General features: G+C 32.7%; 1 protein-coding gene across 1 annotated transcript; it reads left to right on the forward strand.

Annotated features, from left to right (window-relative positions):
- The first annotated feature begins 1,991 nt into the window (after positions 1-1,991).
- LOC120325635 (eIF-2-alpha kinase GCN2-like) lies at positions 1,992-25,945 on the forward strand. The gene is made up of 34 exons (XM_078112270.1): positions 1,992-2,245; positions 3,340-3,458; positions 3,810-3,945; positions 4,709-4,837; positions 5,428-5,530; positions 6,076-6,201; positions 6,631-6,800; positions 7,127-7,241; positions 7,887-8,017; positions 8,438-8,502; positions 8,991-9,096; positions 9,416-9,583; positions 10,052-10,261; positions 10,814-10,947; positions 11,502-11,629; positions 12,200-12,335; positions 12,461-12,617; positions 13,036-13,121; positions 13,440-13,578; positions 14,537-14,661; positions 15,428-15,545; positions 16,016-16,138; positions 16,570-16,737; positions 17,273-17,518; positions 17,884-18,035; positions 18,948-19,155; positions 19,672-19,827; positions 20,179-20,298; positions 21,044-21,247; positions 21,682-21,945; positions 22,198-22,388; positions 23,168-23,393; positions 24,086-24,255; positions 25,213-25,945. The coding sequence occupies exons 1-34, from the start codon at positions 2,129-2,131 to the stop codon at positions 25,268-25,270; spliced, it is 5,004 nt and encodes a 1,667-aa protein (XP_077968396.1). The 5' UTR covers positions 1,992-2,128; the 3' UTR covers positions 25,271-25,945.
- Positions 25,946-26,050: the final 105 nt, after the last annotated feature.

Genomic DNA, 26,050 nt, shown 5'->3' on the forward strand with positions numbered 1-26,050 from the left:
AGTAACTAAGTCGTTGTATATTTATATTAATATACAAACACACGGAAATTTTCTGTTCGGAGTTGGTCTTCGAATTTGTCATATTGACTGCTGAGCTTATTGTGTTTTTTCATTGTACTGATGGAAATATGACATATTTAACAATGTGCTTCAGAATTTTGTGAAATGCAGAAATATTGCAACTCCCATTTTCTTCGAAAATGCCACCTTCTTCGTGTACTTTAATTTAATCACTCAAGTGTTTTATTCAGTATTCTTTTGCTAGCTTGGTGTGTATTCTTAATTGAGTCAAAATGTGAACAAAAAAAAATTAACTTTCTAAAACTACTTTCAGTAAATTGTTTTCTGTGTGAATATTCAATTTCACTTTAAAAGGTTTGAAAAATCTTTTACATTTAAATAAAAAAAAATTCCAAAATACTATTACAATTATTGTTAAGCGTTCGATGGCCGCACTGGAAGTTCTCTGTGGCCGCGAGTTTGACATCCCTGGTCTAGATTGAAGTTGTCTAAAATATATAACATTATTTTATCATGAATCATGATTATACCCTTTCCTGAATTTCTTCTATAGTACTACCAAAATTTGATGAACCAAATATAACACAGGTGTAGTCAGTGAACCGTAATCCTCATTTTTCAAAGCTGTTTTAAGTATGTCTGGCATGTTTTGTGCCTTTTTACAAAGAAGACCGCTTATGCAATCTTACGCTTTGGAATTTTTAGTTATTTCCCTCAAGCCCTGCAGGATGTAGGGGCCATACACAACTTTACCGGAGGGTCAAATGTCTTTGCATTCCTCCATAGGTTGTTCTTCTATTGCAAACATTTATGGAGTATTCTAATCATATTTCTTGGAATCAAACTGTCACTGATATGTCGCCAGACTTCTGATATCTCCCCTTCAGCTACAGTTGTCCTGTGAATAAATAATAGGAAATTGAGGTTAGACGAATAGTTGAAAGTTTTGTTTTATGTCGGCCTAATTTCTTGATTGATATACTCACTATTATTGCTATTGCCTCTTGTGCTGCAGGAGTCTCACAATGCTTGGACAGGTCTGTCCACAACTTTCACATCTGTAGGAGAGGAGATGTATTAATTTTCGTTAAGAATAAATAAAGCAGTCTATATGATTTAGAATGGAAAAGCTAATAAACCCAATATCTTATGTTTTTTGTAAAAAATGTTTTACTGGATTTGGTATATAAACCAACTAATAAAGGGGTTTAGTCAGAAAATATAAGCATTCGTGGCTCCAAATACTTGAGAGATCAGACTATACAATATAGACCGGTATGAGGAAATTTTAGGTGAACTTGTTAACCCGTTGATTCAATACGCAAATAAAAGTGAATGAGCAATAGTATGTTACAGCAATAAGTATATATCCTCACTGATTAAAAAAATCTAAATGGAGGTGCATGAACTATTTGAAACCATAAGGGGTAAGTAAATATGCAATTTCGGCAGATGGCCAACTACGTACCGTACTGAATTATAAACTTCGTAGTATTTGACAAAAGCTGGCTTTCCCGCATGTACTTAACAGTGCGATGCCCGGGTGTGATATACAACAATAGTATTTACCTTACTTTTTTCCGATTTCTTTTTACCTTCAATTTTCCACATATCATTAAAAACCACAACAATTGTCGAAGCAGGCTCGAACACCATTCGTGCTATGCCTTGAAAGCAACACACATCCGCTCGTATTCGTCTCGTCAAGTATGTGCATTGGAGCGTGCTATCGAATACGATCTTCGGCCAAAAATGCCGGAGTTGCGCATCATGTTGTTTAATGTCATTGATCGCACAGTGCATATTTGCAGTCATGACCTCGTGACCTCAATATACATAATATTTGTACAGAACAGTGGGGTTTGCAGCTGCAAAGTTGTTTATAATGATGAGTCAAGTTTGCGCTATCACTGTGTTACAGTATTAGCACAGTCAAACTGTCTGACAGTAGCGTACTAAGTTTTTTATTTTCCAAATTACATTATTAACCCAAGGTTATTATGAAGTTATTATATACAGAAATATTTGAAATGTACTGAATATATCTCTGCCTGATTTTTGACTTATTGAACTTATTGAGAAATTCTGTAAAGAACAAAATGTGAGCATGATGGGAGAAAATGCAAATGAATCATTTTCCAAAAGGCAAGAAGAAGAATTGGAGGTTCTTGATTCAATGTTTGGGGATGATTTCGAAGATGTCAGAAAAAAAGATAAGTGGAAGGTAACATTTTTACTTGAATAATCATGTTTGAAACCGAAAATATATTTTTTATTTTATGTAAAAATTAAATTTGACATATTATGGTTTATAATACTGTATGGAATGATCAATGTGTGAATTGTTTTGAGCTATATTTTAGATCAGGGGTTGCCAAACTATTTTGACCGCGGGCCAGGTTTGACTCAAACTGTGTTGAAATGGGCCGGACAAATATTTTTGTCAATGTAATACAATAAATTTCCGAAAGTTGAAAAATCCATACAATTTATTCAATAATATAAATTCTACATTCCTGAAGTCTTGAATATTAAATTCTATATCGCAGAATATAGATCAAGAACATCATAGCAAAGCAAATATACAATATGTCTAACAATTATCCGGAGGTTAGCTGTTAACATAACAATTGCTGTCATGAATATCCGCATGTAAGCAGTACAAAGTTAATGTGACACAATATTTACGTTCAACGTTTATTTTAGCACAAGAAACGTACACAACAGTTCCGTCGACAGCACGCGTCACGAGTGTACAAGTGCATCCTTCGCTGAAACGCTGCGTTCCCGTATAGAATTTTGGCCTATTTTATCACAGTTATTTCTAGACAATTTTTGATTACTGCAATTAAACTACAACTCTTAAGAAGGAAAAATGATTATTGACTTATTTGCTTTATAGGTCAATTTCTGAATCATGACCAAAAACTAACGAATAGCATTCAAAATCGCGAAAACAAGATGTTATTTGAAACCACAACTGCGAATCTGGAGCGGATGCGAAAAGGTCTATCTTTAGGTCACGTTTTGCATCTTGCTAATTGGCCAATGTTACGAAATAAACAAGGAAGTCGATGCTCGGGGAAACATTGCTTGGAAAAAAAATGCGCCATTTTCTCATGTTATTGCGGGCCAGATGAAAGGTCGTAGTATGGTGACTCCAGTTTAGATGAATATAGCTTCTGCCATTTTAATTTTATTCCATATCTTCCTATTGACACTTTCGTCATTTCCTTAAATGTCATTTTTAAATAGGCTATATAATTTTGTTAATTTTATCCACTTTTGTTCAAATATAATTTCCCTCTTATAATCCAGGTACCTCGACCTCCCGAAATCCTTCTGCATCTAAAACCTCTGGAGAGCATGGGAGGAACAAAAGAAGTTCATGCATCTGTAACATTTCGAGCAAAATTTGCAAAGAATTACCCATCCACGTAATTTCGCATTTTATATGAAGATTTTGCATATCTGGTATAGAAAACAGCCTGGACATTTTATTATGTTAATTGTTAATTTTGTGATGAAGTTTTATGAACTGATTTGTTGTGCATCGCTGAAAAAAAATGACATTTTTAAATCATCTGTTATTGTTAAATTGGAGTGTTTAACTGGTGGATACATTTTTTTTTCACATTCTTATCCAAATTTTTTTTTCGAATTATTATTTACGATATATAAATATATTTGTATACAGGGATTTGGTATTGACATATTACAGTATACAGTATAGAGTTTGTATGTCTTGTTTTCTTGAATTGGGTGTTCATGATATTTTTTTAATGCAGACCCCCTGAGATTTCATTAGAAGATGCTAAAGGATTATCTGATGATGTTCTGAAAAATTTTATTCAAGAATTGAATGACAAAGCTGCAAATTCTGTTGGTGAAGTCATGATTTTGGATCTTGCTCAAATGATAAAAGTATACTTCGATATATATTGTTTCTGTTTTATTTTATCTTTGCAAATAAAAAATAAGTACAGGCAAAGTCATTGGGAATCTGTTAAAAAAGCATAGCCTACTATTCTCATTTTGAAATTGACTGCATATCATGACGGAATTGAGCAGCATGCATTAAAAATTCACAAATAATTTATGTATGATTATATTGCAATACATAGTTTCAGTTAGTCGAAAGTTATATTTCCTGTGTGCAGTTATTGCAACTGAAGTAAGTAATGAATACACTCTAATAATAATGAAAGTGTGCATACACCTGTTTTAATTATTTAATATTAAATCAGTGAAGGATTTGTAGTTGTTTAGTTCGTTCTAAAACTTTTTTCTGTCATCCCGCCTTTACATCACTCTATACATCATCACCACCGCTCCCAGACAATACAAAAAACATATAAACGATTATTAACTGACTAATGACAAATTAATTAACCAAGTATATTACCGTAATTATGGTAGGTGGTATTTTTAATGAGGTGGATGAGCTTTGTGATCTTTACAAGTTTTCCTAATATAATTCTAACTTTTTGAGAATGCTCCATTAGCCCCTCTGTTTTCCCTCCATTGTATCCAGTTCGACCCACAGGGGGCACTATTACCCACTTTTTGAATAACTGTTTGTCTACAATAGCCCTGTTATTTGTATAGAAGTCAGTTTTACTGGCTGCCTATACAGTTGAACTATTAAGAATTTCTTCCTATATTAAGCAATGGATTTTTCATCCAGGAACTACTTCATGAATATAATAGACCAGCACTATCTATTTATGAAGAGAATATGAAATTTAAAAATGAACAGAAAGAAAAAGAGAAAAGAAAACTTGAAGAACTTCAAAGGAGAAAACAAGATTATCAAGTATATTGTCAAAATATTTCGTTTCCTTTTGCTGTACTGTGGTTTTGTTTAATTAAATTTAAAAAATGATGATAATAATTATTTTTTAATTCGATTAAAATTACCAGCAAAATTAGTAATTATGTTGGCATATTTTATTCTCTTTTTAGCAAATATTCTGTTGGCAACGTAATGTGCATTCTATCATGTTTTAACATATTTTGTTGTATTAACTTAGACTTAGACGGTAAATTATAACTTAATGGTTCATTTGTGAACATTTCCATTCTTCAGTATCAGGATTCCAATTTCTTAAATTACATTTCATATCAATCGGCTCACTTGTTGAATTCACATTGATTGAAACCAATTATTCATATTGAAATGGATTACAGTCAAAACATGAATATATTTGAGATACTGTAACATGTCCTACATATTTAAATTGTATATACCTATGGGAATATTCTACTCGGCTGCATCTCCTGATAGAAAAATTATTTGTCTCATATCTATATAAGGATTATCATATACCTTGATTATATCCTATCCAATGTTACCCTGATATTATTAAATATCAGTATTTTATGACTTTTTTAATTGGTCAATAGCGAAAAGAAATTGAAGAAGAAATAAACAGAAGAAAAGAAGAAGAAATCAAGCTGAAAAAAGATAAAGTGAAAAAGAGAGATAAAAGCCATGATAGCAGTGGGGGTGAGCAATAGCAACGCTATGTTCTATTTCAAATCTCAAGATGGGAATGATTAATCAAATTTTTAAGTGGAATCAATCAATGTTCTTATTGCTCGCAGTGTATACCCCCTGCCCATAGGCTTCCGTCCCTTTACACAACTTGGTGTAAAGTAGGCGAACTAAATTAGTTACCTTTATATTGGTACACACATTTCTGGAGCGCCACTTGCAGTTGTCACTAAATATATTACCCTGATTTAAAGTGTTTCTGCAAAAAAACTTACCCCTTTGAACGAAATATTATTACAAGTGTTTTAGATATTTCCTAAATGAGAGTAATTGAAGATTGAATAAACATGATCTTATTATTTATTTATAAAGATGAATTTGATTTATATGAATTTTTAGTTAAGTTATGATCACAATAAATAATGGTGCCCTTTTATATTATGCTTACCGAAAACAGGGTATTTATGGAATTTAGGATACAGGATATAAATCCATACATATTCTGGTTCATGTTCGCAATTTTGCCATTTATTAAGGCATTATTAAACTTTTTTCAGAAAGGGAACACTTGGATTCAACAGGAAGTACAGGATTCGATATCAATGCGAGTCCTTCTATACCCGTTTCCCTCATTGAATTCAACACCAAGTCCCAGAGATTTGTATACAGAGGAAAATGTGTTGGTATGTTTATTTTCTTCATATAACTTTTATCATCTCTCCTGAGTAAATTTGAAAGTGTTATAGAATTATGATGGTTTTGCGCCAGAAATAACAATTGACAATGGATATATGTGAAACGAAATTTTTTTTAGGGTATGTGATAATATTTTTAGGGTAGTGTTTAAAGCAATTGTCTTTTGTCCTCGATGGTTATTAAAGTATGGGCTGTCTGTTTTTGACTGGATAAGTTTTTTTCTTTTTTTCAAAATTATTGGAAACTTAATAATGTGTTTGTTTTACTAGTTTTGTTTATATATACTACTAAACTTTTACTGTTTTGATCGAAATTGAGAAATCCCGTTGATTTAAATATCTTGCTCGATATCAATGAAAATATCGTCAATATTTCTGTTTATATTAAGTTTTATGATTATAGTTATTCTTTTAAAGATAAATTGCCAAGTGGGTGTGTTGTTCATATTGGTATTGATAAAGAATCGGGAAATCCTTTTGCTATTCATGAGTGGACAATACCATGCCCTGCTCGAAAGAAATATTTAACAAATGCTGAACAAGCAAAAGTTTCAAAATATTTGAAAATAATAAAGGGAGTTGAACATGTAAGACTAATTTGTTCGATTAATCTCATTTTTTCAGCAAATAAAAAATTTACAGAAATATAATTTTTAGTGCTATAATTGCTTGCTTATGATTTTCAGCAATAAAAGTTTTTAATCTTAAGGATAAATTCTAAAAATTAATTAAAAGTCATATTAATTGCTGCAATGTTGCAGAGTATTGTAATTTAAATATGATTCAAGCAAGACTTATTATAAAGTACCAACCTCATTTTGAATAAATCGGATTGAATATATTTTTGATGAGATAATAAACTAGTGGGCTTTTTCCTATAATATAATTATAATCAATAATGTAATATTTTTAGGAGTTGCATTCGTTGCTTAAATTGAATCACGTAAATCTGGTCAGCTATTGCGCAATCCGTTATATTGAAGAAGTTGAACATATACAGGTTGATGTTTTACAAGAATTTGTTGCAGGTAAAATATATGATTTATCATGACAATTGTGATTATACCCATCTGAAGCAAAATTTTTTTCGTCATCATCATCGCCACTCTTAGATATGATAATATTAGATCTTTTATATTATGAGTTTGACAAAAACAAAAGTTTAACTGTCAATTTTATTGCACAATCTGTCAATAATTTGGAATTTTGGAGTTTGTTTTTTGTACAATGACTCAAATTTTTGCCATTTTATATTTTTGAGAAAATTGTGAATTAGTATTATGTTGTCTGTAATTGCCACAAATTTTTATTTAGATTGAAACCGGAAAATACCATTTCTAATAACAGCTAATTCAACTTGAGAAGGCAATATATGTAATTCCATTTCCACTACACTTTTGGCCGTCTTTCATAAATTTGAATATAATTGAATGATACTTGACGTTTGTTGATATTAAGAGTTTGAATATCAACATGCTTGATTCCATTATTTGGGGCATATCACTATAATTATAACAATTTATAAGTGCTTAGGTAATTTTCTGGCATCACTGATTTTCTCATACTACATCATTTTAGTGTTTTGACTTTATGTTAACTTTCTATATATATATATCAACTGGAAAACTGGACCTAGAGGGGTGATATTTCCTATTTCTATTTAACATTTTCAGGTACAAATCTTGAATCAAAAATTTTCAGTAGCGAATCAGTTTCATTGAGCGAAGTAAGAGTGATCACTGAACAACTGTTAAATGCTTTGGATTATCTTCACTCACATTCAGTAGTGCATAAAAATTTAAAGGTATACATACTCATTGTTTCATTTCTGTAAAAAAATAGAAGTGCCATATCCTATGTATCAGTTGGGATAGTTTTTAGAGTATAGTTGCAATGTGGCATCTATGTTTAAAACCCTGGTCCTTCAATATCAAATCTCATTATTTTCAAACTTCTCCTCAAATAACCATTAATTTAATAATATAATATAGACTTGTTTTACCGCTTACAGCAAATAATTTGATACAACTTGATGCGCTGTTAGAATATATATAAATTGATTTCATATATTAGTATATTCATTCGGTTGGTGAGATTTTAGATGCGCATTACATTTATCTTGTTAAGTAGCTATCATACATTGCTTCAAAGTTTTGTGCTTTGTGAATTTTTTCATTCATTCCTGGTGAATTGAAAGAAAAAGAGAATTATTGTTTTGTTGCAGGCTTCCAGTGTGACTCTCGATTCTAGAGGCATGGTCCGGTTAACTGACTATAGTATTGAAAAAAGGTTAGATTCACTATATTTTCTTTTTCTTTTATATACTTTAGTTGAGGATTTTCACACAATTCAGTATCCTACCAAATCTTCTAAGTTGCCGGTGTTCAGAAGATTAAATTTACTGCTTTTGGAGTGTATGGTAGAATAATTGTTATATTAAACTCTTCTACAGATATAAACTTTATATAGATTATCTGACGTTATAGTAAATGGCAAAAAGTTAACTCTATGATGAAAGTTTAAAAGATTCTTTCATTGACAAGTAGAGAAACAAATTTATCTTCAGCAAGTTTGCCATCACATGATTTCGATTTTATGATTTTGTTCTTTTCTTAAAATTACTTTTCATGTCTAGGATATTATATTAAAGAAATTCTTGCATCCTGTTTATATTTTACTTTTGGCGTTTGTAAAAATTTGCAAATTGCTTGTATACTTTGTGCGTTTTGAGGCAGGAGTTGTGAAGATTCTGGTTTATTTTAATTTTCTGTTTATAGACTTGCTGACTTATACAAAGAATCTCATATTGAACAGCCAGGTGTAACATTTATAGATGACCCAATTCCTGCTAGAAATAGTAAAAAGGGAGACATTCTGAAATTGGTAAGATTTTTTTCACCCACAACTAGTAATGAGAAAATGATATGATTATGACAGAATTATTTTATTCGGGCAATAGAAAGTTAAATAAACTATATCATTTGCTTTTGTGTTTTTGCTTGTTTTTACTTGAGTTGATAAGTTGTTTATGACAAAACAATTTTACTAACAATCTGGAACATAGACTCATTTCATTAGATGTATTTTCACTATCTAGTCTGCTTTATAATGCTTACCATGATGGAGGATATCAGAGCTACAATTTGTTTATTTATATCTTTAATCTGTTATAATTATCATCTGCTCATCTGTTTTCATTCAGGGAATGCTCATCTTATCTTTGGTGCAAGGACAACATATTAAGGAGTATCCTCCTGATATTCCAAATAAGTTGCCATCAGTATTTCAAGATTTTTTGAACAAATGTTTAGCAGTCGAAGATAGATTAAGAATGACAGCTTCTGAATTACTTGATCACGATTTTCTTAAGGTAAAAATTGAAGTGCTTATTTCCTCCTGAAATCACTGAAGGCACGGACGGTGCATCATGCTAAGTGTTAGGAATACGTATGCTATCGCACCTCTAATTACCCTTCACGGGTTTGCGGGTTGTAATCTCATGTGGGGTTAATTGTATGCAAGTCAGTTGCTGAACTGACTCCTCACTTCCATAAGGTGATTCATGTAAATGCTGATCGGTAACAGCCTTTTTTCACCACAAAGACTATGCATCTGAACCATATAACTGGCTAATTCTATACCCAACATGAACTGGTAACAGGACGAGAGGCCACCCTACCATGTCTCCACCCATGAATAGCAATTGTATTCTAGCACATTGACCGCTTTCAAAAATATTTACTCATAAAGATAAAAATGTACTAGTTTACACATGTGCCAATAAATCTTGAACAACTTCAAAATTACATTATAATTATTTCTATTACTATTTTTGTAGCCGTGCATCAGTGAAAATTTGGAAATAGGTTTCGATCATAAGAATGGTTTAGATGAAAATATTCCATCTCCAAACAACGATTCATATTTTGATCAACTCAATGATGATCTCACCACTTATCCCATTCCTCCTACTATGTTGTCAAGAATTCATTCAGAATTTGAAGAACTACAATGGTTGGGTAAAGGTGGATTCGGTGATGTTGTTCAGGTTGGTGAAATTACTATCTAACACAGAGTTCCGCAGGCATGTCAGACTCTTACTTTCTGTATTTCGGGAAAAAAATTCTAGTTACCAACTTTGAATTACAAAAAGGAGAGCTCTATAATACATGCGCAAATATGGGATGAAACATGCAAGCTTGTTTTCACTGGTTCTGGAGTTAGAAATTCATTTTTCAAAGGTAATAATAAAAGTTGAAATTTTCTCCAGAAACGCGAAAAGTTTGCTTTAACAGTCTATTACGGGGCTTGCATACGCTATTATTTTTGTTTTCAAACTTTGATTTTTGATGTCCGGCGTCGAAATTCTTCTTAACTCTTAGTCAGTCAAATTTTTTCACAACCCGAAGTCAGAAGTCATTTGTAAACTTTCCCAAACGTAAACAGAGATAGAGCAACAACTTCAATTAAACCCATCAGTGTAGCTTGAACTAGTTTGATATTTTTCATTTTTCATTTTGCTCCGTGCCGCCTCCGCAGATAGAATTCAATTCAATAGGGTTATAGGGATTATATTTATATCGTATTGTTATGCTCTTAGGTACGAAACAAGCTTGATGGCCGTTATTATGCTATTAAGCGTATTCTTCTTGATCCAAGAAATGCTCAATTTAATAAAAAAATCAAGAGAGAAGTAAAACATTTGTCGAGACTAAATCATGAAAATGTTGTCAGGTAAAATGGAAACTTTTTTAATTATTTTTTATTTCTATATTACTTCTTTATTTATGTTTTTGTCATTTTTTCATGTTTTACTTCTATACTTCTACCTAAAACCTAAAAATGCAAGATGTGATATTAAAACTTGAAATTTCATTATTCTTATTGAAATTATCATTGGATATTGTTAAAGGGCACCATCTTATAAATGCATTGATATTGCCTGAATATGCACCTTGGCATATCTGCCCAAACAAATCTCATTATGTCTCGAATATGTGTGTTATATACCTATATGCATTTGTTTGAATTACAATTTTTTTTTTCCTTCATGTCATTGCATATTTTCTGCAATCGGAAAAATTGTCTGTGACTCGACTTGATTATAATATATGTCAACCCTATTTACTTGGATTTTGACTGATTGTTTTACTTCAATGCCTGTACAGAAAAAAGATGCTAAACACAATAAACACTTTACAGTGATATTATCAAAATGTTTTACTCAAAGGGCAAAAGCACTCTCTAAATTTTTGCCTTGTTCCAAATTCATTTGGAAACTCTTTCAGATATTACAATTCATGGATCGAAACATTATTGAACCCAGATTCTAATTCGTCAGAAACAACATCAAGTATAAATACAACATCTAAAACAAGCGATCTCAATAACTACGTTAATTCATTGGGATTGATGGGTAAGTCCCAACAATCATATCCATCTATTTTGGTGGGTGCGGTTAACATGTTTCACTAAAATTTCGGATTCCAATCCCATTCAGATTGTTTCAAATTTTGTAGGCGATGATGTGAACCTTCCAAACTATAGTAACTTCTTTCCTAGCAGTGACTGCGCGCCTTGTTTAGGGGGAAGGAGTATAAAAAGTGTAGAAGTATGTGTACCAATATGGAGGTAACTAATTTCGTTCGCCTACTTTGTTGTGTAGAGGGACGTGTAAAATAAGGAAAATAGGAATAGAATTATGGCCTAACCCTAACCTGGTATACATTCTACGGGTGTACCAAAAGTTGTTTGGGAATCAGGGTTTTTTCCATTATGTATTTGATATTTAACTTTATATAGGGATATTAAATTGATGGTATCATTGTGCAAGTCTCTAGATGTAGTAAAAGGGCTCAATTTTTGGTATGTTGAAGACCATACCTAATTGTTAAGTTTGAATAGAGAGCGCGATGAAAGATGAATTTCCCTTTTCTCAATATTATTCAAATCCAATTTGATATTGATGTTTTCCTTCTGAATATAGATGATGTTGAACAGCATGCACCTCCACCTGTGGGGCACAGTTTTTCTGATTGGGAATCTGTCGGGAATTATAGTTTTAATCAAGATGAAGATGATGATGATGAGGAGGAAGAAGATGTTTTCAATAATATATTGAGGTAATCAGGGACGCAGCCAGAATTTTGAAGAAGAGAGGATTTAAAATCAAAGAGTGAAAGGTTTTATAAATACAGTACATTGTATGAACTTTTAGGCTGACTGTCATTTTTGTTGTGAAATGTAGATATGAATCTGAAGATGAAGAGAGTGTGATGTTTGAAGGAGAAAATGGGAAAGAGAAAACTAATCATCCAACTTCACCATCTACCAATGACCAACAAAATACAGAAACGACTGATTCTAGTCTTGGAAGTATTCCAAAATGTTACCTGTATATTCAGGTTGATTTTTGTTGTTTTTTATAACATTTTATGATTATTTTACGGCAATGGTAATGAAAAAAAATAACAATTATCTAACCAGATTCGATTAAATAATCGACATATCAGCTGGGACGAGAAATAAGGAAATTAAAGTCAATATGGCTAAATTATTACTGTTACTATAAAGCAATCCTATTTGGAGGAGGTCTTGTGACAATATTTTAGTATAGAAGAAGCAGCGCGACAGAAGAGAATGAGCATTGAGCTGTATAAAATTTTGATCTGATACACAAAGTCAATAAATTGATGCAAACTGATACACAATATCTAATAAGTATGTGTGAAAATTATATTTCGACTTTGAGACAAGTGATCTGTTCTGTCATAGTTATTGCATTTCTGTTTGACATGTTGGATGAATCACTTTATTTTGTAGATGGAGTATTGTGAGAAAAGTACGTTACGTGAAGCAATAGACAAAGGTTTATGGGATGATAAGCCAAGAGTGTGGGAATTGTTTAGGTAACTTGTTCTTTTCCTAATCCATTATAGGGCTTCAAGAATTTAGTCATATTTTGGAAATCATGAGAAATTAAAATTGTATTTTAGTACATTTTGTCTTTATCACAGTAAAATTGGGACATTACAGTAACATTGGGAAAAATTCACATTTATATCTTATTTGAGGCATATTTAAATAAATTTGATAGTCAGTTTTGAAATTGAACACTGGAAGTATTGCATTATGCGAAACTATTTAGGTTTGAGTATCATAAGGCAAATCTTGGCGAATTTTGTGTAACTGACTAACTCTATTTCAAAATTCTCTCTCTATTTTAGAGAGACATTGGATGGTTTAGTCCACATACATGAGCAAGGAATGATTCACAGAGACTTGAAACCTCAGAATATATTTCTTGATCTGTATAATCATATTAAAATCGGAGATTTTGGATTGGCAACATCACACACTCGTGAAGTGAGCTTTTCATTGTTTTTTAAACATTACTGTTTTGTTTAAATCTCCACTCATAATGATGACTCAAAATTTGACTTGGTCACGACAGGTTGCCCAAAAAAACATTTTCAAAATAAAAGTAAACTAAAGCCCAAAAATAAAGGTGAAAAGTCGAGCACAAACTTTCTGGTGTACAACAAATGACAGCATAATGGTGTGTCCTGTTAACAGTACTATCAAAACAACAACAGCAATACAAACAAATAAGGTTCAAAAACAAACAAAGGAAACTACACAAATAGACGAACCCCAACCCAACCACATCAGTTAGACCGGCTATTCTAAGATGATACGATAGCATCCATATCCAGTTATAGGAAACTCAATAATAGACTAAATTTATAAGATCTTTTATATTTACAGTTATATCTTGTATTGTTTGTAAAGTTAGACCATGATCTAACGAAAGCTCACAAATATACTTACTATTTCGTTGAAAGAGATCATGTTATTTTTACTTTTCACTTTAATACTATCTCGTTCAAGCATCCTTGTGGTGAGTGCCACATACGGATCCGAAGTAGAAAGTAATCAAGGAGAAAGGACCTGCAGTTTTATACACAATATCCAAGTTCCCCTAACCAAAACAGTCCTAGATATGCATATTTTCAGCAATGTGTGCTTAGTATCTGCTCGACTGTGGTAGATCGTTCGCTCGGATGAAGAATGTCTTCATAACATTCTCTGTATTGTTGTATATTTCCTCCCATCAATGCAAATGTGTGATATTATAATTTGGCATATATATCTCATTGTCTTAGCGATTTGGCAATCATATTTTTAAGTAGTTTCATACAGCGTTTTTACAATGATAATTTGTTGTTAACTTGCCTTGATTTTTGAAGGTCAAATTGTATATTTAGTTGATTCTCAAGTTACAGTCCCTTTAAAAAGTCTAAACATAGTATGTGTTATTCAGGCTGCAGAGGTAACCAGCATACTTGATCTTGCAAATTCAAAATCAGAAGGTGGAGATAGTGCTCTCACTGGTAGAGTTGGTACTGCCTTATATGTTGCTCCTGAACTGAATAAAATAGGCTCAAGGTATGTTAACTTTGAAGTTTTTGAGTATTTCATAACAATGGACTATCTCTAGAATGTATTTTATTTTATTCTGATTGTAAAATGGTCATTCAACAAAATTTAATGTTGTCAAAAATTGGTGATTCTGATGCATCTAAGATAAAATGATTATACCAAAACTTAACATTTATGAGGGACATTCTTGGAATCATATGAGATTTATAATTTATGATGTTCACTAGGTGATACAAGGATTTGCTGGGAGACATGTACTAAATAGGCACCCGGCCTGTTATATAGCACTGCCATATTGCCTTTATTGGCTCTCTGAACAGCTAGCTGTGTCTAAAAATATTGCGTCTAGCTGCTCTTGAGATTAGTATATCTGTCACAGAGAGAAAGGGAGATTTTGTGTCTTGTTTCGTCTCTCGTTTTTGTGAAATGATTTCAGTGTACTTTGTGGGTGGGGATTGGTCGGACAAGTGGAATGGGTTAAATCTTAGCCCCATATAAAGAGTCTAAAGACCCAATTAAAATAAGTGGCCACAAGCGGACTATTCTAAGTGGCTTCCTGGAAAACCCAAATAGTTGACCTTGACCTATCTTTTATATCGGTTTAGAAAGTTCGAAAAATTCAAAATATTTAACTGTGGTTATCTCAAACAATACAAACTACAAGGATGATATGTTATAGTATGAGAGAAATGACTTTGCTGTCATATGCCAATTTTATTTTCTGTGACATATAAAACCTTCTCTTAATTGTTATTCAATTCTATTTTATCAGGACAATTTATAATCAAAAAGTTGACATGTATAGTCTTGGTATCATATTTTTTGAAATGTGTTACGCTGGATTGCAGACGAAAATGGAAAGAGTTAAAGTTTTGGGAAACATGAGACTGGTATGATCACCATTTCGTTTGTTTCTTTACAAACAATTTGTGGGCGATATTCCCACTTGGGGAAAATCTGTTCTAGATAATATTGACTTGTCACAACCACAAGACAAAGTCTTTAATGTTGATTATGACCTCTATTTATGTGCTTCATTGTTGCTCATGACATATAATATGACTTGGCCAGAAACTCTGAGTGTTTTGACCACACACCACTTTGTTTGGCAAGAACTTCTAATCTAAATTTTGAACACTTCAAAACCTTACCTAAATGATCAGATTTCACTTATCTATTTTTATCGATAATTTTATCTGTTATCTGATTATTGGGTCGAAATTTGTTCGCTCATAATGTTTCTGCTCCAGTCAGTTCATATATAGATGAGGAATTAGCTTTAAGTTTATTAATTTTAGGTCACTAACTTAGCTTTGTGATAACTGTATATTCTCTGTATAACTTATAATATTTATAACAGGAAGAGATCAAGTTTCCTGACGATTTTGATGACATGCATGCAATGCATAACGAAGCACAGATTATTAAATGGTGTTTAAATCACTCTTCTGATAAACGACCAACTGCAGCTGAACTTCTAAGAGTAAGATTGCTACTATGTTATACAATCGTAAATGCTAAATTGCTATGAATGAAAGAAATAGATTGCTGCGAAATTAATCAATTCAATCCTCAATTTAAGCGATTCGATGATTTTGGCCATGTGACTTCTTAAAAAGTTCTGTTTTTCATCAATTTTGATGATTAGCAATTCAAGTGAGAATGAAATAAGAATGCTCCGTGGGAAAGAGAGAGCTCCTGGGAGCTCACTATGTTAAGAATCTGAAAGCTTGCATTCTCACAGCTGGAATTATCAAAATATTTTTAACCAGCAGTCTTTTTTGAATGGCTCTGAATTTTAATTTGATCAATTTTGATTAATTTAATCACAAATCTTATTTTAAGTAGCAGTTCCTAATAATAGGTAATAAATTCATTTGAAAGTATTAATCTCTTTCTTATACTTATGCGTAGAGTCCATTGGTACCAGGTCCAGCGTTGGAAAAAACTTACGTTGTCAAATCTGTGCGTCAAGCGCTTCAGGATCCACATTCTGCACCACATAGATTATTGATGGAAGAACTTTTTGCTCGTCCCGATAATAGAAATGATGATATATTCTATGACATTGATTTGCACAAGGTAATACTATGAATGTGTTTCTCAAACATCACCACATTCAAGGATATATTCATTGTTATATTATAGATCATGTTTGTGATACAACAATAATTGAATCCATCTCTTATACATTAGAACAAATGCATGTTTTCATATGCATCAATTTCCTTTTTTATCACCGTAACAATGACCAATCAGCAATGATGTATCAATTGCAATTTATGCAGCCACTCAGACACTTCTTTTACTCAGGCAGATATTCAATCATGGCTGTAAATATTGCCTTGTTTTTGTGGTTTTGAGTGGTATTTGTCAGTTTTAGGTGTTTTTTTAGAAAATAGTTGTAAATCCAATAACTAAAATTATAAACGTTTGTGGTATAGGGAATAGAGCTTTCAAGAAACATATGAGGATCATGAGCCCATTTTTAGGACTTTGTAAACTTGATAAAAATATTGATTATACATGTCTTTGTTTCAAGATTACTTGAAGAAATATCTACACACTTCCACCAGCTATTTGTCTTCTAAAATACATGTCTAATACTTATTTTTAGGGCCAATATATTTCTGCGCAACACTTGATGCAAGATTACGTTCATTCCACTGTCATCACAATATTGAAACGTCACGGTGCTGTAAAAATCACTCCACCACTTCTCACTCCGAGAAGACGAATAAAAATCGAAGAAGATGAGGATGAGGAGAATGAAGGACCTCAAATGAGAGAATCGGAAGGTCCTTCCGCTGCTACTTTCATTGATACAAGTGGAGCTATTGTGACATTGCCATATGATTTAAGGGTGAGATATGTCTATAGGGTGCAGAAAAAATTATTCTGTGATTTCACATACTGCCTGTATTATTTGGCGGCATTACTGTTTCAAATATTTTTTTATTATTACTATTATTTTTGAGTTTTCTACAAATATTTTCCATTTGCATTGCATTTTGTGTTAAATGTTGTGTTAAAATTCAATTTGACCCCATCATAGTGAATGGGAAAGTTCTGTGACATCCTCTCTATTGAAAAAAAATTGTGTACTTCCCTCAATAACGGCTCTTTTCAACAAAGATTTACAGCATGCAGCCTTTTCTACACTAACAAATAAGATCTTGTTATAAATAACTTATAATATTCTGTTAATTTTTCGTTAAATTATTTCAGGTGCCGTTTGCTAGATACATTGGTCGCAATGGAATATACAGTCTGAAAAGATATGCAATCGAGAAAGTTTATCGTAAAGTAAAAATTCATCGTTCTCATCCGAAAGAACTTTGGGAATGTGCTTTTGATATTGTTACTCCCACTGTCTGTAGGTGAGTTGAGTACACAAATATATCGGTAATGTATGTTCGGATGTGCCAAAAGTATGTATTCGTGAGATTTCATCTGTTATGGGCACTGAGCCCATAAAGGTTTTAGTTACTTGACAAAAATGAAGGAAATTATTTAACACTTAAACATTTGAATTTCTGTTTTTGTATGATTGCACACAATAGTTTCAGTTTTGCAAAAAAGTTATGTTCTTTCTAGAAGTTATGTTCTATAATACGAGAATAAAACAAGATATTTGAATGCATATCATCCTATATTTGTATGTATGATGGCCTAAACAGTCATGCTAGGAATTTGGAAACACTTGATATCGTACCTACTACCTTATGTCGGTTTACAGTTTCAAATTCTGTGAGAGATAATAATCTGTGAGATGATTACTGAACCCTTTACTGTTTTAAAATGTGTCATTTAATCGCTGGTTACCTTTCTCCTCTAACCATCCAAGTTCATGTATCATGTGCAACTAATTATCTCTAGTTACACTGGTTTACTTATATTTATGTTGGGCTAAACCGAGTTATTCAAAAAGAACAATATTATTGTTTTTTTTATTTGATATCTAATTAAATGACCATTGAATTAATTTCAAGTTATTGCTTGTATAAATGGATTGGGATTGTCCTCGTTCGCTAACTAAATATTTAGTGTGTGGCATTATTCCACAACACACCAGACTGTTTACTTAATATATTCGGGTCTGAAGTTTGAACTACAAAGATCAATCTATTCATTTTTTACACAACGCCCATTCATGCCTTTGTTCCAAACAAAGCCTTATTATAAGTAACTATTGATATATACCTATAAGTAATGAGCGTAGGCCATGGCATAAACTTGGTTTCAACTTTTTTAAATAAATCATGTTCACTTTCCAGTTTCATTTTTTTCAGTCTTATTCCTGATGCTGAAGGAATTTGTGCAGTTTCAGAAATCATATCTTCATTTCCGGTACTTGGTAAGCGTTCGTATCAAATCACTGTCAATCACACCATATTGTTACTCGCTATATTTGCTTATTCTGGAATATCGATCAATAAATATGATTCAGTAAAACGAGTGCTCACTGAAGCCAAAATGGAAAAGCTGAATAAGACACAGGTTTGTTTGAAAATCACTGATATATTTATTTTTTTATATCACAATATGCCCTGATATGGAAGGAGCTTCTAATATTTTGTAGAACCATAATCTTTCCGGTTCTGCATTGCTTACCCAATTTTTTTACACCCTGGGTGAGGTGGATGGGTGAGAATAATGAACACAACATCCTTGTGCATAGTATGTTGTATTTGGTATCATAAGTTAAATATCCCAGGTTTGAACCTCGCTAAAGTCTGAGATAAAGGTTTCTATTCTAATGTAATGTGCATTAACCATGTATACATGGCTGTGTTCAGAGTGTGAAGTACTGTGTGCAAATTTACTTTTAGATTTAAATATTAAGGTATGATTTTAAAAATTTTAAATTAAGTAAAATTGTTTTTGATAAAGGGGATAATTTGATGCAAATAATTTTTTTTGTTTTCTTGATGAATACACTGATTTATTTTGATTGTTCTTCTTCCAATAAAAATATTTTTTGATGAAAAAGTTAAATCTTTTTTTTTCTTGTAGCTGGAAGCTCGTTTATTAGATCTTTCTCTCACAAGTCAACAAATATCAACATTGTATTCATTCATTGGTCAACAAGGTCCATTGTCAAAGATTCAAACTTTATTGAAAACATTAACAAGAAATAAACAGTCACCTATTTCATCACTAGCTAGACAGGTTTGTTAAAATCGATTTGTATGATTGTCCTCTATTTTTTCTGCATTCTAGATTCACCAAGTAACTATAATATAGGAGAAATTGTTCTATTTATTAATATTTCTTTTTTCATCTAAGTGTAGGTAAACCTATTTTTTGTTATATTTTTATTTGTATCACATACCAACCATCACTGATTATGTTCAATGTTTAACTCTAAGTTCGTTGGAAATTTTAAGTCAAAAGTCAAATTACTATGCTAATATATTTAACGTCTTGAAACCTGAAACATATCAGAGATTTTTTCATTATTAGGTAGACTTTTCAAACATTTTCTTGTATTTCTGATGAAGCGTTGTATTCACATTGCAGGGTTTACATGAACTTGATGCTTTGAGAAAAAATTTAGAGGCTTTTGGTGTTCGATTGCCAGTTGTTGTTCATCTTGGATTTGTGCATAACTTACATCAATATTCCGGTGTAATATTTCAGGTATGTGTTGCGGTTTTATTTAAGTTATCATTATTTTTACAAAATCTATAAATGTTTTTAATAATGGATGGTGTGTTCTCTGTCTGTGGTTCCATTCGAATCATTCAAAAACCAGATTCTCAGATTTGGACAGACAGAAAATTTAGCAGTCTGAAATTCTCGTTCTGATTCTGGTAGTTTAAAATTGTGACATTACCATTATAAAATGTTAAATTTCTACTTCAGTTAAGAGTTATCATATTCATGCTCAATTTCATGATTTACACAAGCCATGCTAAATTGGTATAACTTTATTACACCTTGCAGATCTGAAATTTTTCGTTTCTTCAATCGTGATACCCCAGCTGGGGTCGAATTTTGAATATTCTTTAAGTCAGAGTCGAAATTTTGAATTCACCTGTGTTGGGAGTTGGGAGTCAAAATTTATTCTTTTCAATGATGATAATAAAAGTCAAAATTTATTTCTGAAATTAAAAAAACAAAGTCTACTCAGCGTTATCATCAAAGAGAATTTGCATACAGCAATGTTTTTGTTATCAAAATTTAATATTCTCTTGAGTTTTAGTTTTTTTTTTAAATTTTAGTTTGAGTTAGTCATAGTCAAAATTTTTTTGACGAGTTGGAGTCGGAGTTGGTAATTTTCACTTCACGTCCCCGGTATGAGCACACATACAAATAGTTATTATTTTCGACAGCATCATGGTTCTAATATTATATTACATTAAATTCTCTTTATATTATTTAGGTGTCAACTGAAATAAGGAAACAAAAGAAAATAATGAATGAAGTTATCGCTGCTGGTGGTCGTTATGACGATCTTGTTCAACGTTTATCGATTCCGCAACTCAATCATGTTGGTGCTCTGAAAACCCACGATAATGATGGTGCATCACATGCTACAACAACTAAGAAGCATTGTGCTTTTGGTGTCAGTGTGGCGATTGAAAGAGTATGTGTTGTCAAATATATGAATTAGTGATAAACCGTATTGAAACTTATTTGTATTGAGAGCCTGTTTTTTATGTCTTGATTTTCAAGTTATTTGTTGTTCTTGTTCTACGTAAGTCCTCAACAGCAACAAATATGATAGATCTTATCCAGGGAATGAGTTTTAACTTTTCAATTATAATTCGAATTTATGACTGCAATATTTTTCGATATTGAGCTCTTGTGAAAAACTGCCATCTTTCTAATTTTTATACCATTTTCATCCAGACATTGAGAATAGTATCACAGTTGTAATGTTGGTTTGAGTGAGAAAAATCTTCAATTCCCAAATTAATTTAATCAAACTTTCTAGCAGTCATTTTGTGTCATTTCACAAGCAATTTAGAAATTGTATTAGGCAAAATACATGTTCTTACAAAACTACTAATATTTCAGATTGTAATGGCAAATCTTGCTGAACATCAAAGTGGGTCAAAGTCTTCCATGTCATTGATGCAAAATAATACAGAACCTTCTTCTCATTCTCAACATAATTCCCAACTATTAAGCAATATTGATGTTCTTGTTGCTGTGATGGGAAGAAGTCAGTTGTTTCAAGAAAGAATTCGGATATTAAAACAATTATGGGATGCTGGAATAAGAGCTGAAATGACATTAGAAGGAACGGGATCTGATGCAGATTCATTGGAAATACTTCAGGTCAGGTTTGATCTTAGCTATCATATGTGGTAGTTTATCTGAATGCTAGACTAGAGTTTTGAGGAATGGGACTATTGGAATCCCTGTCAGGATGCCAGTCGACAGCTGGACACGACCGTTTATATGCTGTCATATTTAGTGCCTGCCTGGTTTTAAAAAGTAAAACAAGCTCATTGAAATGCAAAAGTTTTTTCCAAAAATTATATTGAAAAGTAGGAGGCACATAAAAGCTGATCTTATTTTATTCAACAGGAAATAGCTGTGAAGCGATCAGTAAGCCATCTTGTGGTTTTGAAAGATAAAGATGCATTGATAAAAGTTCGTTCCTGTGATCAAGTACAAGGATTCACAAAACAACAAGAGAAAAGTTTACGTTCAGATGAACTTGTTGATTACCTACTTCGAAAAATCAAAGAATCTGAAGAAGGATACGTTCCACAGAGGTACCAATAGTTGAGCATGAAGTGCATGGCGAGAGAATTGCATCTCTTTCCCCATTGTGGGAAAGTTCACATAACCGCTGTTCTGTTACCAGTTACCACTTTCTCCACCATCAAATCTATGCATCTGGAAACATAACTGGTTAACTAACATTCCAATACCCAACATGGGCTTGTATCTGGGTATGAGGACATGGTTCACCATATGATTAAGCCGTCTTATCGGTTCATCTGAAAACAAATAACTAGCAAACTAATATTCCCATACTCGACATGGACTAGTATCTGGGTATGAGGTCATGGTTCACCATATGAATAAGCCGTCTTAACGATTTCCTTTTCCCTCGGGATAAATATGAAAGTTCTGTCCCAATCTACACAAATTAATATGTGGTTTGTGGTTTTTGAAGGATAGGAATTTAATATTTATTCGGGTAGGAAAATTGATTATAATAGGGCAATTTGGCTTCCGGTACTTGTAAAGTATGGGGAGAGCTAACTAGTTTATCTTTACCAATATTTTGATAATAATAGAAGACAGTAAATCCTGTCTTTCGCTTAGAACAAGTAAGTGCCCTGGCAGATTTTAACAAGTTAGGTGCCTTAGCTACCGTTTCAACCCTTTTAAATGTCATAGATGCTTAGAAAGCACTTTACTCTGTAAAAAAAAACAAGGTTGTAACTAGGGTTGTTCTTTCAAATCGAGTCGCAAATTATTAGACTAATTTGCAATATTCAATTTGTTTTCAATTTTTTAACCGCTTTTTTTTTTTAATTTGCAGACATAGTATTGATCATTCTGCCACTGTAAATGCAACAACTTCGTCTGATGTTCCACAATCTACTGCTACAAAGGCTCAATACCATCGACTAAATATTGAAGTTTTGCCTCCTGATAAGTTGGCATATAATATAAAGAAACGTTACGAATCACAAGCTTATTCAAGACTTACTCAACTACCCATTCTGCAACATATTTCGGGAAAAGCAGAAGTTTATGCTCTTGCCGTAGGTTCTAATTACTACCAATAGGCACGGTGGAAGGCGCATTGTGCTGGGTGTTAAAAATACGCTTGTCATCTGATAGTCATGCATGGGTTTGATGGCTTGAATCCTGTGTGAGATAATTTTATGCAAGAGAATGGATGGACACTTGACCGCCATATGGTGGTTCACGTAACCGGTGGTCAGCTACGGCTGCATCCGGATGCATCCATGCATCTTAAACAAATAATTGGCTAGCTAATCTCATAAAAACATATATACTGTCAACTGGACGAGAGGCCATGGTATATGGTTAAGTCATCTTATCGGCTTCCCACTCCCCAAGGATTAATATGAAAATCCTATCTGAGTGAAATGTAATATAAAATGTTATTCATCGAAATGACGATTTATTTGACTTGGGGCATGGGAAATGACATCATCCAAGTTATGACTTTTTATTAATACGACGCTATTCATGCCTTTCGCTCCAGACAAAGCCCTATACAAGCATGATATTCAACGAGTTACTTTTCCATTTAGAATGACTATTTTATCGATCAGAAAAGTCGAACTTGAAAATGAGTTTGCAAGTCATCATGTATTTAGTAACCTTGACTCGAATACTTTATGCCTGAATACAGTATCAATGAAATAATAGCACTCATCTTTTGCCATTTCCTCCTTAGCAGAAGGTAATAATATATCAATTTCAGGTCGATCTTCCAACCAGCGCATTGAAAACTCTTGTTCAAGGTTTGGAAACGGGACGAGGTGAAGAAGAATTTAATACAAGTGTAGCCGCCATTATTTCACAGTTGCCAAAATATAAAAAGTATTTTGCAAGGATCACTGAAATGATATCCGAAGCAAGGTTTTTTAAAGAGTATGCTTTCTTCTGTTCTAGTTATTTCTTCATTTTTAGAGGTACCGAAACTCAAAAATTGCTCGATGCTCTAGATCAGCCATGTCCAACCCAAATTCTTTCTGCTGCATTTCAGATTTGGCGTGGGCCACACATTAAATGCTACGTAATGGCTATGCTATGGCTCCTTTTAAACTCTTTTTGGTGACAGTATCTTGGCTTTTCGTTCACTGGCATTTATTTCTGAAATGTCATTGTGTGTGAGGTCAAATATATTTATTCAAATTACCAGACTTAAAGGTTGAAAGAGAATTACGAAATAATAAACAAGCGACCGTGCGGTTTACTTGAACAAAAAAGACATCTCTCCCCATTTTTTTTGTAATTGCCGGATTTTGTCCTTGAGCGTTCTCCTTGTTGTTCCAGACATACCATAACCCTTGTTTTTGTAGCATGAAGCTTATATATGCTTCAGTTGCTTGATTTTGGTGTAATATTGCTTCACAATAGTACGATACCAAATTGTGTTTGTTTGATCTGAGATAAACTCAGGTTTACTCCTAAATTTCATTGTAAACGGCTTTACAAGGTTCAGCGGCAAATCTTCCAACGGAATTTGTTCGGTGGGCCATGGGTTAGATGACATCACTGCTCCAGAATGAGCTTCAAGCAATGATTTAGTCAAGAAGTAGTCATGAAATGCTCTGCAAGATGCATATTCTGAGTAACTTTTTTTGTTTGTGATTCGATTCCTGTTCAATTATGGATGCATGGAATTTGAACTTGGGATACGATGCCAACACAGTTAAGCCTTATGCTCCAACCGCCAGGCCATCGTGCCATTTGGTTCAAATGCTCAATTTTGTGTTTTTTTACAATTTAAGCTCGATTTTAAAATATTCTTGCCGGTATCCAGTGGCTAGTCGTACTTGAATTTCAATGAAATCATGATATACATATTTTTTTCTCTTTTCACAGGGTTCCACTCATCATTTTATACAGTTATAAGGATGATATTTACAGATTATTATCATGAACTACCCTTCCATCAGCAACTGGCATTTGCTGCCTTGCAACTGGCAGTGTTGTTCGCTCAACCAAAATATTTTTGATTTTAGTTAGCAGATATGAAGACATATTTGTTTACCAAGATTGTCAACTGCTTTGTAACACGCTAACCAATGTCTGCTGTATAGTCTCGTTTTTTAATTTGCTCCCATAATCTATTATCGGTCACCAAAATCGTGATAGCTGCTGATTGCCTTTTAAAAGTGTCTAATATACACAGATTTCTCATATGAGACAAGATGGGCATGATTTTCATTATATTCAGAATGATAATGTTCCGAATTACACCATATTAAGAATGTTTTGCTCGAACATGGAGCGACTTTAACTGCTCACATTAACTTCTACTTTTAAAATGGTTAATTTCCATTTTTCCAAGTTATGTTGTACATTGGTTTGTGATTATTCCTTGGTTGGTGAGCACAACCCACTCACATAGACTAGGATTTGCTCCATGACAAATTGTTGTCTGATGGTCTAAATCTAAAATAATCAAACTTGCTTGACTCCCCATACTCTAGAAAATTACACTCAGCTGTTTATGTTACAACGCCATATCATTTTTACTTTTTGCCAATCATACGTTTATTATGCATTATCTTCTTCATAAGTTTGCACTTTATAAATAAATTATAAACTCCGACTATTGCTTCAAGAATATTAGGGCGTGTCTGCCTATGGAAGATTCGACTTCTCGTGTAATCATCATACACGTTTATCCAAAAGTACCTTCAGACTTGTTTGTGAA

Source organism: Styela clava, chromosome 4 (assembly GCF_964204865.1).
Source record: "Styela clava chromosome 4, kaStyClav1.hap1.2, whole genome shotgun sequence".
Taxonomy (NCBI): Eukaryota; Metazoa; Chordata; class Ascidiacea; order Stolidobranchia; family Styelidae; genus Styela; species Styela clava.

Excerpts from the sequence above, each read along its gene's own strand:
- LOC120325635 (XM_078112270.1), top strand. The coding sequence starts at position 2,129 with ATGATGGGAGAAAATGCAAATGAATCATTTTCCAAAAGGCAAGAAGAA. Across the intron at positions 3,946-4,708 it reads ATCTTGCTCAAATGATAAAA|GAACTACTTCATGAATATAA; the intron begins GTATACTTCGAT and ends TTTTTCATCCAG. Across the intron at positions 19,828-20,178 it reads TTTCATCACTAGCTAGACAG|GGTTTACATGAACTTGATGC; the intron begins GTTTGTTAAAAT and ends TTCACATTGCAG.